We start from the raw sequence: 14,973 nt of genomic DNA, 5'->3' as shown, positions 1-14,973 counted from the left end.
TTGTATTTCTAATGCGTTTTTTTCTTATTTTGATGCATTTCATGGCCTAAACATGATTGAAAACTGCATGTCTGATGGAATAATTACAAGCTTTTATGTAAACCCGTGAAATATATGGGAATTTATTGTGCAAATCAGGTCAATTTTTCGTTGTTTTTTTAACAAAGTCTTCAATGATCTGATCAGCCTTTGTTCCTTTTGCTTCTGTGTGGAGTTTGCATGATCTCCTCATGTGAGCGTTTCCTCCCACAGTGCAGAAACATGCAGAGGTTAACTGGACACTCTCACCTGACCGTTGGTGTGAATGGTGAACAGTGAATCGTTGTCGGTCTCTGTGTGTTTGCCCTGTGAGGGACGGGCGACCTCTCTCAGGGCGTGACCCCCGCCCTTCTCCCCGTGTCGGCTCCAGCTCTATCCTCCACACGACCTCCACGTCGTGTGGAGGATAGGAAAGCGTTCGAAAAGTGAATGAATCATGTACATGAGAGAATTTAAGAAGCGATTTATTTGTGGCCCATGTGGAATAATGGCTCTGAGTCACAGCACCTCCGAGTGGTGACAGTGAACGCAAAACTCTGTGTGCATTTGAAATTGAATGCGCTCGCATTCAGTGAGAAACTGAATGAAAGAAGACACCAGTCAGTAAACACGGACTCTCGCTTTGTTGTGAAGTGAAAGGAGATCCGCGTTAGTCAATGAATGATGGTAAAAATGTGGCTATTGTGTACAATGGGCCGTGAAATACGTGGCCCCGTAGTATTTTATGCATAATTTGTGAAGTTTTGTGAAGAAAACTACGCTGTTTTGACGTCTCCGCCTTAACCTTTACACCCTAAAATGACCCTGCAGTTCATTTATTTATTCTCCACGATTTGCTTGAGCTAATTAAACTCATTCTTTAGCTGCAGATGCCCTGTGTAGCCTTTTAAATTCACAATTCGCTAACACCATTTTCAAGGCTTACATATACTGTAAATAGTTGTTGTTTTTTTTATCATTTCTTTCAAAGATGTTCTCCTTAATCTATTCTTCAGCTTCTTAATAACAGTGGGATAACACTGTTGTTGTGTTTCTGTTTCTGAGTAAGTTTAGTATTCAAGGACGTTCCAGCCGTGAGCAGAACACTTAACCTTAACCAGAGGACACTTGCTAAGCTTCTGCTCAAAGCGGTCAAGCTCCATTGTTCAATGATCTGCAGGTGCTTTAATTATATGCTGTGGTTAATGTTCAACCCAGAGGATCTCGGCTTCATGTGACATCTCGGCGTGAGCTCTTAGCTTTCGCTTAGGCTGCAGCGCTGGATTAAGCTTTATACAAAGCCCCTTTTGCTTGAGCCTGAAAAATTCTTCTTGCACCTATTTTTTCCCACAGATATGTACAGATATGACTGGAGTTCACAGTGTCGGTGAAATGAGCATCGCTTGATAATGGAGCCTAGAAGTGAGACTAAAAATGGGAAGCCACGGTCAAAGGTAAGGGACAAACTTCACGGTTCATTCTGAAGCAAATCGGTTACGTAACGTTGATTCTCTGGCAGGATTATGTGAAGGCAAAGAGTAATAGATGTTTATCAGGATACATAACACGAGCTGGAAGACGGAGCCATGATTCATATCCTGACTGTTTAATAAAAAAAGAACGTCATCAGTTTTTCTTTTTGACATGGTTTGGAAATCTTTAATGTTTTCAGTCAACATTTGCAGACTTTTTTCAGCTCAAACCTCCTGAAGCTCGAGTAACTCACCAAACCATTTATTTCTCCTGTGGCTTCACGTAGAATTAAGTGTCGTTTGAAGACCAAATTCTGACAGAGGAAACAATCCACACTCTGAAAAATGTATAATGCAGACATGTCAAACTCGAGGCCCGTGGGCCACATTTGGCCCGACACACAATTATATCTGGCCTGCAAAATCCTTTTATTTCTTCTATTTTTAATGGCCCAGCATTAAATAGCACACATGTAAGTAATGGGAATAAAATAATGTTTAAATCTTTATTTATTCTATTGAGAAAGAAATCTTGTGGTCTGGCTGTTTAAATTCACTGGCTGAGACCATGTTTTAAATGTTGGCCCCTTCTGTGGTATAATGTGTTAATGTCTCGACAGGCGGCAAAACAAATGTAAACACGTGGGCAGATGTGAGCCCAGAGCTGTAAACCTTCCAATAATCAAGTCAAGTGTTTCGCTTTGAGTCGACACAGAATGAGAGATTTAACCAGAGAAAAGCCTTTGAATCCTGTCCAACACCACTCCAACGTACTTGAGTCTATTTCCCCCCCTGCTTTGGGTGAAAATTAATAATTGTTATCGAGTGGCTTCTCATCTTCTCACCAAACACGACACACACACACACACACTTCTTTTTCAGTGATGTCATTATTTGCATGTCTGGTCAGGCTGTACGTCATTCCAGCCACTATCTCCACCACATCCCAAAAGTGGGAGAGAGACGGCGCGAGACTAGGCACGGTTTATAAAGCGCTGGTATTTTTAGTCTCCGAGCAGGAAATTACAGGTGTGTTCAAAGGTGGGCGTGGAGAGACCAATACATCCAGCCCTCCGTGTGTGTCTGTCTCTCACACACACACACACACACACACAGGAGGAGGGAAAAGCCAGTGAAACATTTTCAGGTAAAAGATCATCATCTCACTAATCTACCTCCTCATCTCACAGGACACAGACAGGCCTTCACTCCAGCAGACGCGGCACAAGGTGAGAGTCATATACTTTTATTTTGAAAAAAAAACCAAAACATCATTACTGTCACATTTGGGATTTAAAAGTGTGTGTGTGTGTGTGTGTATAGATAAAGACATTAGGCGGTGCTCATTGTGCATGCTGAGTAAATGCACACAGCAGCTTCATTGATGTGGAACCAGTCCGTCCTGTCACATTAATGGAAGCTTCACTTAATCCTCCTCTCCCCCAATCAGTTCCTCATCTACTCTGTGGCGGTGATCAGATTACAGAATATTTGCTTATACTTTCACAACAGGAAGTAAGTCGCCAATAAATATAATCATGTACTTTTTTTGATTTGTTTTTTTTTATTCAATAATAATAAGTATTTTATGACATCATACGCCAGAATTGGACTGCTGCATTTCAAAAGGCGATATTTCAATTATTTTATGATGTGATGAATGAGTCATTCCGTTGGCTTTGTAGACTGTTCCATCACATTTTCTACAAAATATTGTCGCCATAATCTCAGTAAATAGTAAAATATTTGCTTCTAAATTAATTATATTACTTACTGACTTGATTTGCTAAGCTTTTACAGGCCTAATGAGTGAACCTATAAATAAAATTTTTCAGCTCGATAGTAAGTTTTGCAATAATTCCATTACTGTATTGTATAAAATAAGGAAACACTATAGAATATTGTTAAAAACAGGCCACAAATGAAACGTTCCCACCAATAACCATTAACATAATCTAATAATCTCTTCTTAAGTCTTTTTGAAGACATTCCTGCGATAAAATGTTTTCACTATGACTCACACACTCACACACTTTATTCAAACCTTAAATCTTTTCTTCTGTTCGCTTTGTGTGTGTGTGTGTGTGTGTGTATGTGTCGCCTCCTTATCTGATTACATAACTGGACAAGCCCTGGTAAAATGAATTAATTGAGGGTGTGGTTTATGATCCTGGCCAAGTCTATTTTGCCTTGCCTCGCCTTACACCACCAACTCCATTAATCCCTGAGTGGTGAGACGTTTTATTTCAACACCTGAGGCAATGATTAAACTCTGAGACAGAAACCAAGAATGTGCTAAAAAAAAACTACAAAAAAACTACCGCTCGCAACCACATGGACAAATATGTGTATACGTACTGTATACATGACAATATTATTGGTTCACCTGGTGAGTGAGGAGTTGTTTGTCAGCTTTAGAACAGCGGATTGTAGAAATTGTATGTTGCTATCTGACACTCATTGTAGAGTAAAGTGGTGTTTTGTTGTCAGTGCTCAAACTCAGTCAAATGGTTTATTTATTGTTTTAGAGACTTTTTTATTAACAATGAAACAATGGAGGACTCTTAAGGATGGGTCAGCTATTAGTGTAGTATAGTATAGTATAGTTTTGTATAGTATAGTAATGATAAAGTATAGCATAGTATAGTAATTATATAGTATAGTATAGTACAGTACAGTAAAGTACAGTATAGTAATAGTATAGTAATACTATAGCATACTGTAGTATAGTATAGTATAGTACTACTACTGCTACCTTTTAAATTTAACATAATTTTGTCCAAGCGCTACAGCAATTATTATTTATCTTGAATTAATAAATAAAAACTCTCAAAGCAAAGCAAAAATCTACTGAGATTTCAAAGTTAACTTAAATACCATACACAAACAGCAACTTATAGTTATAAGTATATAAGTATAATATAGTATAGTATAGTGTACTTTTTTTGAACAATACCTTTTGTTTGCATTGTTATTCATTTATTTGTTTCTTTTTCTAGTTTTTTTATCCTGATGTTCAAAATTGATTTGAATAAAATTAAATATGTCTGTGTGTGTGTTTCAGTTCAGCAGAATGATGAGCGACAACACTCCCGACGCGTTCAGAAATGTGGGTCGGAAGCCGGGCCTGCAGATATGGACCATCAACGTGAGTCCGAGCCAAAGACAACAAACACCCTGTAACCCCACGTTACTGTAAATGTTGACATTGCTGGCTGATATGTCGTGGGTGTGTCGTGTGTGTGTGAAATCCCACGTCTGTGTCAGACTGTGTTGTAACATTTAATGTTGTTTTGTTTTTGTGCGCAGAACATGAAGATGGCGCCTGTTCCAGCCCAAGCCTTTGGCAACTTCTTTGAGGGAGACTGTTACATTGTTCTACACGTGAGTGCAACCATGTCCATCCCGTGAGGCCACAGTATGTGACTTACACCTGAGGAAATGAAATTATTGCACAGCTTTTTCCAACACCCTAGTTTTATTTTGGATTCTTCCATTATTTGAATTTGCACACATTGCTTTAGACGCCTCTCTCTCCAGAGTCTTTGAAATCTGCCAGGCTTCTTCTGTATCGTGTGGCTCTCTTTTGAATTTCTTGATGATGCTTCTCACGACTTTGAATCTCCTTCTCCTGCTTTTGTGAGCATCAACGATCCTTTCTTCTCAAGTGACAGCTCAAACCCTTACTGAAGATTATTTATACTGTGTGTAAATTGGGAGATAACCCTCAGTTTTAACTTGGTTTTAAAAGCTTTGGACGTTACAAAGTGAAGCACATCGCTGCTATGGCTCAATAAGAAGGTCAGTTCTTACAGGGGGGCTAATCATTTTGACCCTGGTTTGGGGTTTTTGTGTAATGATTTCATTTCTGTGCGCAAAGTCAAATAATGGAAGTATCCAAAATAAAATTCAGCGGCCACATACAGCACAATTTAAGCTTGTAATGATCTATAAACTACAAGAAACTCCAATTTTTTTTGTATCTTGTGTTTTTTTCTTTCTTGAGTGCAATTTTGACAATATGATGCCTAAGTTTACCATTTTACACACGCGCATTACAACTTCTTACAGATCACTGAAAAATGTAGTGTTTCACATTATTATTAGAAATGTACACAAATTCATCCCGTGGGCCAGATTGGACTCTCCGGAGATGCCGGTTCTGGCCCGAGGGCCGCATATTGTGTGCAAGTGTGAAATCTGTGTCTCCTTCTTGTCACCAGATGAGTGAGAAGAAGGGCTCGGCTCAGTCTGCTGACATTCACTACTGGATCGGAAACGCCTCCTCTCAGGACGAGCAGGGCGCAGCGGCCATCTACGTCACCCAGCTGGACGAGCACTTGGGCGGGAGTCCGGTGCAGCACAGGGAGGTGCAGGGCAGCGAGTCGCCACGGTTCAGGAGCTACTTCAAAAATGGCCTCATGTGAGTGTAAAGATTGAGGATAGAAAGTGTTGGATGGTAGTGTTGGAGTCACACTCACACATTTATAGGCTTTAATCTCCCTGAGACTGGGCTTACACGACTAATCCCTCTGTGAAAAGTCATTATGACACTTGTTTTGTTGCGATTTAGCGCAGAGGAGACGAGCCTCGGCGTCGCACAGCCATTCTGTCGTTCAAATGCTGAGGGTTAATGTGTCACGTGTTCCTTTTTTTACTGGCACAATTGACCTTTGGTCTGTGTGCCAATGTCTCCGCAGCTACAAGAAGGGCGGAGTGTCCTCGGGTTTCCAGCACGTTGACACAAATTCCTACAACGTCCTGCGACTGCTGCACGTCAAAGGGAGGAAGAATGTCACCGCAAAGGAGGTACAGGCCAGAAAAAGTCCTCACATGCCCCACACAACAGCAACAATACACTGGGTGTTGGCTTTCCCTCTTACAGAAACTATGTCACACAGTGTGTGCATTTATTATCTTTACTATCTTTGTTTGTATTTGATCAATATTGCCCTTTGCATTAACAGCGGAACGTGTTACTCTGCACTTGTCCAAATATTTGAATGAAGGTAAATGATCTGTTAAGTGGACGTTTTGCATGTGTGTGCGCAGGTGGAGGTGTCATGGAGCAGCTTCAACAAGGGTGACATATTTCTCCTGGACATGGGGAAGTCCATCGTGCAGTGGAACGGACCACAGAGCAACAGGAGGGAGAAGCTCAAGGTGAGACACTGAGACTGGGCTGAGGTGCGCGGGTGTCTCGCTCTGTGACGAGCCATCACGGTTTGGGAAATAGTTGAACCTTTTTGCGTTCTCCTCAAGGAAGGCGCAACTAACACAACCAATCAATCCAAAGCGGAAGTAGACAAACAGTGATCAGATGATCTGATAAAGGAGATCATACAGAGAGGAATTTAGACAAGGGAGGCGAGACAAAAATAACCCACGTGAAACACATCAGGGTGGAGAAGGCAATCACGAGGAGGGAAACCAGACTGAGGCAAGAAGTCAATGCAGAGTGGGAACACAAGAAAATAACCCACTGAGGAAGTAACATATTGTGAAAGTTCATGATGTCTTCTGATTGAACTTTGTTTTTTGGTTCGGTTCAGTAAGTTTTACTTTACCCTGTTGACCAGTTTCGCCGTGTATCTTCCGCCTTCCTCAGAACTGTCACCTGACAGTAGCCTGAGGTAGTGACAGGGAGGCCACGCCTCCATAATAACAGCTGATAAGGCACGTTTTTTTGTAACTTGCAAAACACTAAGAGGAAGTAACACTCAAGAAAATAATCCAGAGAGAACACAAACTAAAAAATACACAAAGTAATAGATCCAATCCAAGCTGACATTGGTATACTCTAGACAGGTCACCAGCACATTCAAACCTATTTGAATGTCAATTTAGAGTTTCCAGTTAACCTCTGCATGCATGTTTTTGGACTGTGGGAGGAAACCAGAGTACAATATGACTCTGGTTTTCCATTCCTTTTGCGATACTTACATATAAATAGATGTTCAGCTGAAAACAAGGACAACATCACTGAAGGTGCTGCGATCATTAATGTCGGTGCATGTCCAGAAACATCCTCTGCTCTCTCTTCTGCAGGCCATCCTGTTGGCTCAGGATATCCGCGACAGAGAGAGAGGAGGCCGCGCTCAGATCGGCGTGGTGGAGGGAGGACACGAGCAGGACTCCGCCGAGCTGATGAAAGTCATGACGGCGGTGCTCGGCCAGAGAAGTGGGTCGCTGAAGGAGGCCACGTCTGACGACAAACCCGTCAAGGAGCAGAGCAACAACGTCAGACTGTACCAGTAAGAACGCTGTTGTGGTCCTTTGCACTCGTGTCAAATATAGCGCGATATTTTTTTTTATCTAACAGTATCTTGTCTCTTTTCCAAGTGTTTTCGACGACAGCGGTAACGTGGTGGTTCAAGAAGTGGCGGCGCAACCTCTGACGCAAGACCTGCTGCTCTCCTCGGTAATCAAAGCTTATCCCTCAGACAGGTTTCTGTTGCCGTCTGTCTATTTGTCTTCGTCTCATCTTTCACTGCTCACTGATTCCTCAGGACTGTTACATCGTGGACCAGAGTGGCTCGAGTGTGATGGTGTGGAAAGGCAAACAGGCCTCGAAGGAAGAGCGGCGAGATGCTCTGAACCGAGCACTGGTGAGTTTACTGAAATGATGTACTGTGTGTATCAGCGGTGTGGCAGTGGTGGAGCAAATCTTTCTCCACATGAGGATCTTTATTTACAGATTCACCAAATTAAAGGTGAGGTACACAGGGAATTGTGGGTTGGGTTAGAGGCAAAGTTGGCCCCTCCTTCCCTACTCACTTCCAGTTGGATGGAGTCTCCAATAATAAATGCACTAACAACTGGGCCACACTGGCTGCGTGCACACCATGGATGGATATGCCTGGAATGACCTGGTAACTCAGCACCACAGTTTGTTAGAAGCTACAGTTATAAGCAGTATAACTATAGCTTTTTTAGCAATGTTACATTTACATGCAGACATTTTTCTGACAGAATAGAGGTCACCTCTACGTCCTACGACCTCTTTCCTACAGTTGCCCGCAAGATTTGGGAAGATTCACTGTGGTCTTTGTGTGTCAGCTACAGAAACCTGCCTAGCTGTAGCCTGATTGCCTGATTGGCTGAAGGTAACTTTGTAATTCGATAACTTCCGCAGACATCCAAAACCAAATAAAAAGATCTCAGAAACACATGGATTTCACCAAGCCAATCAGCAGAGATCCAGCTGCGTCACAGGAAGCATCTTTGTAAAATTTGACACAATCAGCGGAGGCCTGCGACGCTCGAAACTTTAGAAGGAACAAAATCTTGGGTTGATTATTTTAATTGCCAAGTATTTCAATGAGCATGATTGACAGGAAAATGCTGCACACTGTACCTTTAAACTGTCTTCATACAAGATACATTTTCACCCCTTTCTACCAGAACTATGTCAAAGCCAAGAGCTACCCGCCCAGCACCAGGGTGGAGGTGATGAGCGAGGGAGGAGAGTCCGCCATGTTCAAGCACTTGTTCAAGTCCTGGAGGGATAAAGGACAAACTCAGGGAATGGGCAAAACCTACAGCGCGGGAAAGATAGGTGACCTGTTCATCACTGTTGCTTATTCATTGTATCCAGTAGGTTCAAATTAGCACTGATGATACTGATATTTTCCTGTGGTCAGCCAAGGTATTTGGAGCAAATGTAATTACATTACTTTATGTACTTAAAGGTAGGGTTGGAGAGCCTGGAAAAACTACTTGAGCAGGCTACATTTTGAATTCAAAAGTCCCAGCCCCTTTCTTCGGACTTCCCTCGAAGCTCCGCCTCCAGAGCACAGGAACGTGCAACGAACACAAATTTGGTGGCGCTAACTTTTTTGGATACTCGCTCAAATGATGATTCAAAAGATCACAAAGACACAAAGTGAACCTACCTGTCCAGTAGAAATATTAGAAATAGAAATATTAGGTAATTCCCTGAATCAGCCTTTTTCTTGGCAGTATCTTTCCCCAAAAACTCTTTTGTCTTTCGTTTGCGACAAACACTGTCTCGTTTGATTTAGCAAGCTAGCATAAGAACGAGTCTTGTATTCTGACCGTTCATTATGATTGGATGGTGTTTTCTCCACAGGTGATTTCTGGAAAAAGGCTCCAGAAAGTCATCTCCCACCCTACCTTTCATATGTCTTAACATGTCTTTCTTCGGGTCTTCACACAGCTAAGGTTGACCAGGTGAAGTTTGACGTGATGACGCTCCATGCTCGCCCTGAGCTGGCAGCGCAGCAGCGCATGGTGGACGACGCATCTGGACAAATCAAGGTGACAAAACCCATGGAGCAGACGCACTGTCCACTTCACAGTCAGTGTTTTACTTGTATTATAACACCCGTTTCTGTCGTCATCAGGTGTGGCGCATTGAGAACCTCGAGCTGGCCGAGGTGAATCCAAATACTTATGGACAGTTCTATGGCGGCGACTGCTACCTGGTGCTGTACACGTACCTGAGAGGGAACCAGCAGCAGTACATACTCTACATGTGGCAGGTCAGGCACCGTTGCAACATACACGTCCACTTTCTTCACATCCAAACTTATTCCAGAACAATGTGATTTCGTGTCTTGCACCAGGGCCGTCACGCCACCAAAGATGAGGTCACAGCGTGTGCCTTCCAGGCTGTCAACGTCGACAACAAATACAATGGAGCCCCGATCCAGGTCAGGGTGGTGATGGGGAAGGAGCCTCGCCACTTCCTGGCTATTTTCAAAGGAAAACTCATCATCTTTGAGGTACAATCTCTCACACTGAGTATTTTTTGTTGTATATTAAGGTAAGTTTAAGTGATATTTAGGGGGTTTTTACTGAGAGAAGTTGAATTTATTGGGGCTGAGACTTGATTATTTCCTCGATGAACCGAATAATCGTTTGGTCCGTAAGATGTCGATTGGTATTTTTCAAATCTGGAATCAAAAAGGATTCAGTTTTCATGATTTCTTCTGTGTTATATGGAGCAAAGAATCCAGAAAACACTCACATTTAAGAAATGAAAAATCCAAATACTTGTTTTAATTATTAAAAAAAACAACACTCAAAGTAATTGTTTCAGCCCTAACACTCATGTGTTTGTTTAAGTGTAGGAGTGGTTTAGATTAATGACATGGTTTTAGTATTTGTAGTCTAAGAATAACATTGGCAAGGGGCCTTTACAAAGTTTTTACAGCTGCCAAAAAAAGCCCAGGATCTTCCACGTACAGCTGCTTAAAATAGACTTACACATATAATATGTATGTTTTTCATGTATTCATTTTCAACCTAAGACACTAAAACTACAGTGAGAGGTAACAATGCTGGCACACTGTAAACGTCATTATCAATAGATCTTTTCTCATGCATCACGTGTGTGTGTGGGGGCGAATAGGCTGGAAAATTACCAAGATAGACACTTCTCTTACGTCTCTCAGGTGTGTCTCGTGCGTGGACTCTCTTATCTGTTAACATGGGCGCCTCGATTAAAAACGTGACAGGAGGCACGGAACCAGGCCTAAATCTGACTAAATGAGTCTGAGAGTGGTAGAAATATAAAATTCATAGAGATCCACTCATATAGTCTATGCTATTCTTTATCACCTATTTTCCTCTAAGTCACAAAATTGTGAAAATGTGCTACTGAGGAAGACCTGAAACTAGTGACGAAGGTCACTAACTCCCCATAGACTTCATTTAAACAGAGTTCTTTTTTGCAGCTAACAATGTCGCCCCCTGGTGGCTAAAAGATCCTACTTCCATCCTTACCTGAAGGGTGATTATAGCAGCACTGTCACAGACTCTAAAAACAGCCAATAGTGATCACACATGACCAGAAAAATGCACTAATGAAAATCAAAAACTACAGTAAAAAATTTATTTAAAATTTAAAAGTGTGCGTGTGTGTGTGTTAAAGGGCGGCACAGGTCGTCCAGGTGTGGTGAACCCTGACGCTGCTGCCAGGCTGTTCCAGGTCCGAGGGACCACTGAGCTGAACACCAAAGCCACTGAGGTGTTGGCAAGGGCGTCGTCTCTAAACACCAACGACGTCTTCCTGCTGAGGACAGATCGTATTTGCTACCTGTGGTACGGAAAGGTAAGTGCCCATTTGAGCCCATTTTGAGCAATGAAACTACATTTGTTTTGCATTCCTGTGTTGGTCTGATGCCCGTCTGTGTGTGTGTGTGTGCGCGCAGGGCTGCAGTGGGGACGAGAGGGTGATGGGGAGAACGATGTCTGATGTGCTGTCCAAGCAGGACAAGCAGGTGGTGATGGAGGGCCAGGAGCCAGGGGAATTCTGGGTAGCTCTGGGAGGAAAGGCGCCCTATGCCAGCGACAAGAGGTAAACGCGGGACAGTGGCTCGTCCAGTGACTGAACGTGCACGTTGACAGTGTATAGTGAAGAACCACGCGTTCTTCTGCTTGATAGATTCCAGTAAACAGTGTACACTGTACTAATTTAAACCAGGCACATTAAAAAACTACCATAACAAACAAACAAGGAGAAGATGACACAGTTGTTGTTGTTGATGTCCATGTCATTTCAGGCTGCAGAGGGAGGAGCCTCCTCACAATCCACGGCTGTTTGAGTGCTCCAATCAGACGGGCCAGTTCAGGATGACCGAGGTGGACGACTTCGCCCAGAGTGACCTGGACGAGGAGGACGTCATGCTGCTGGACACGTGGGAGGAGGTGAGAGGACAAAAGGGCCACGCGCTTGTGACCTTGTGTTTGATGCCGTGCGTATAGATGCAGAACTACATTGTTACAAATACTGGCGCAAACTTTTTTTTCAAACATTGTTTGAAGCTAAATGTTTCATCATTTTAGATTTTCTTCTGGGTTGGAAACTTAGCCAACAAGACTGAGACCAAAGAGGCGTGGAACTGTGCACAGGAGTACCTGAGGAGCCACCCGGCGGGCCGCGACCGCGACACGCCCGTCATCTTTGTCAAACAGGGACACGAACCTCCCACGTTCACCGGCTGGTTCCACGCATGGGATCCTCACAAGTGGAGCGTGAGTTTAACCGCAGTTCGATCGCAGTGGCCGGACTAATAAAGCACGAGCGAAGCGCTTCCAATCATCATTGACAGCGTTGTACAGTGTACACATGAATCACGTGTGTGAATAGTAATTAGGCAGAGCACTTGGTCACGTGTGTGTGTGTGTGTGTGATTATGTGGATGATTTGAGGACGAAGACGTCCCCGCATGCCAACTCATTTTCAGTCCTGGTTCACTTGATCTTCTCCACAGGGAGGAAACTCCTATGAGGAAATGAAAAAAAAGCTGAGCAGCACAGCATCACTCTCACAGATCACGGTCGTAAGTGATTGACACTATAATCCTGACTCTAATTCACAAAATATTAACCACTAATGTCTTGTATTAACTACCAAATGATGTCACTAACCTGTTGTATATGTGTTGTTTTCTGTCAAATAAGAAACAAATATTCACCTCACGTCTCTGCAGGATATGAAAAACTTGAACATGAATAAAAGTCCTGTCGGGGGCAGCGGGGGCAGCTACGGGGCTCCAGGAGGCCCCGTGAGCGGCCCTCCACTCTACAGGATCCACGGAGGCGACGCTTCACCGGGACCCTTGACTCCCACCAGTCCGTCCGTCCAGAGAGGCCAGACATTTGTGACCAAGACCCTGTCCCCTTCCTCTAGTTTCACTCCATCATTCGCAGCCGGTGGAGCGAAGTCCCCCTCTGCTGGGGCCATGTATCTGGACCCCGGGCTCCTCGTAGACAAGTCTATCAGCGAGCTGCCGCAGGGAGTGGACCCCAGCCACAGAGAGGTGGGTGCACGATCCCGACAAATTGTAGATTTTCTGATGGTTTCCTGTTATATTTTTCTAGTATGCTATGCTATAAATAGGACTGACCAAAATGCTACTAAAACTTTTCAAAGTAAAAGTGTGATTGTGCAATGCATACATTTTATATTAGTATAAATGTGTAATGTTGCTATTGAAGAAAGTTGTATTTTAATGTACATCATTATTCAGTTACTTCCCTTAGTATAAAGTATGTCTTTGCAGATTTTGCATCTTTACACACAATAACAACTAAAGAGAGACGACACACTCACAGCAGCAAAAAGGAAATTCAACAAAACAACCACACAAAGACAGAAAAGTGGACTGTACGTGGACACAGAAACATACATGTACAAAGGTACAGTAGGAACATGACTACATTGAGACAAAAAACACTAAATGACAAAATGACAAAAACAAAAACACTAAATGACAAAATGACAAAAACACTAAAAGACACACTGTATGTTGAGAAAACCACCACAGACATAGAAATGACACAAAACACAACTATTAAGACATAAACTGACAAAAATCACCATGAAATGACTAACAGTATTAAGAGTACTACAAAACAATGCCATGAAATGAGAATAAGAAATAGACACAGTCTCCTTTTGTGTAGCTGTGGGTCTCGTGCATTCCGTGTGTTTTGCTCCCCCACAGTGACACAGAGGACGTTTTTTTTTAAACCAACACAGTTTAACTGCTTTAAATCTGTCCAAAAATGTTGTCCTCCTTCCCTTTCACACCCATATTTATTTTAAAATCTTGGTTTGAAACTTTACACTAACACACAGTCAAATGCATTGATTTTATCACATTATATCAGTCCAGTCTGTTGCCCCTAAAATCTAAGCAGTCATAACACTTTCCCATTTTACTTGCGGCCCCTTGATTCTTGCCATTTCTTTACAAAACCACTGACATGTCGCGTTTAATTTACTACTTTAGTTTACTTTACACTCTCTCTACAGTGCTGGAATACATTTTAGCTTGTTTTCTTTTTGTAGTTAAGGTGTAGTGACTTTGTATTTCTCATAACATGTGTAGGGATTTTATTTAACACTTGAGTCGACCATTTTTCCTCCGTTATTCTGGGAATGAGGCATGTATCGCAGAGTAGCCGTGTTTATTTTTCTCTGGAAATAAGTAAAAAACTGTATGTTTTTTGGGGTAAAGTGGCCCTTTAATTGTATTTTTACATTCTTTTTAATTTGTGTACTTATTTGTTTCATATCTGCTATAAACATTTCTCACTTACTTGAGCAGTAGTTACAGTGGCCGCACAGCAGGGGTCAGTCTCACAGTCTCGTCCTCCTGTGATTGCAGAACCACCTGTCTGATGTGGACTTCCAGAACCTGCTGGGCACCGGCCGCTTAGACTTCCAGCGTCTGCCCAAGTGGAGGCAAAATGACCTGAAGAAAAAAGCCGGACTTTTCTAAGAGACACATTTAAACCAGCTGTGTCTCTCTGTGTGAGTCAGGACTGTCGCGGCCTTTATCATTTCATCTCAGTGTCTTTGAGATTATCAACCGCCAAAAAGAGTTGCAGTGATTGCAACACTTGCATATATTTACAAAGCTTAACAGGATTTTGATGATACTTTTACACATTCTCTCCCCACATCTCTTGAATCATTTATATTATGAATAAATACACAAAAACCTCA

At 42.5% G+C, this 14,973-nt stretch overlaps 1 protein-coding gene across 2 annotated transcripts; it reads left to right on the top strand.

The window, feature by feature from the left end:
- Positions 1-261: 261 nt before the first annotated feature.
- vill (villin-like) lies at positions 262-14,973 on the top strand. Of its 2 annotated transcripts, XM_044035855.1 has the most exons (21): positions 263-1,472; positions 2,681-2,719; positions 4,555-4,638; positions 4,800-4,874; positions 5,714-5,913; positions 6,191-6,299; positions 6,543-6,653; positions 7,539-7,744; positions 7,833-7,911; positions 8,000-8,098; positions 8,895-9,048; positions 9,670-9,770; positions 9,857-9,994; positions 10,079-10,237; positions 11,389-11,568; positions 11,669-11,814; positions 12,020-12,164; positions 12,303-12,491; positions 12,731-12,799; positions 12,950-13,279; positions 14,633-14,973. In XM_044035855.1, exons 1-21 carry the CDS (start codon positions 1,428-1,430, stop codon positions 14,744-14,746), a joined length of 2,772 nt encoding a protein of 923 aa, XP_043891790.1. In that variant the 5' UTR covers positions 263-1,427; the 3' UTR covers positions 14,747-14,973. The 2 variants fall into 2 exon arrangements, with proteins under 2 accessions (XP_043891797.1, XP_043891790.1); XM_044035862.1 differs by lacking the exon at positions 12,731-12,799 and having other exon boundaries at positions 262-1,472.

The sequence above is a fragment of the Solea senegalensis genome, linkage group LG1 (assembly GCF_019176455.1).
Source record: "Solea senegalensis isolate Sse05_10M linkage group LG1, IFAPA_SoseM_1, whole genome shotgun sequence".
Taxonomy (NCBI): Eukaryota; Metazoa; Chordata; class Actinopteri; order Pleuronectiformes; family Soleidae; genus Solea; species Solea senegalensis.
This window is presented reverse-complemented; position numbering and strand designations above follow the sequence as displayed.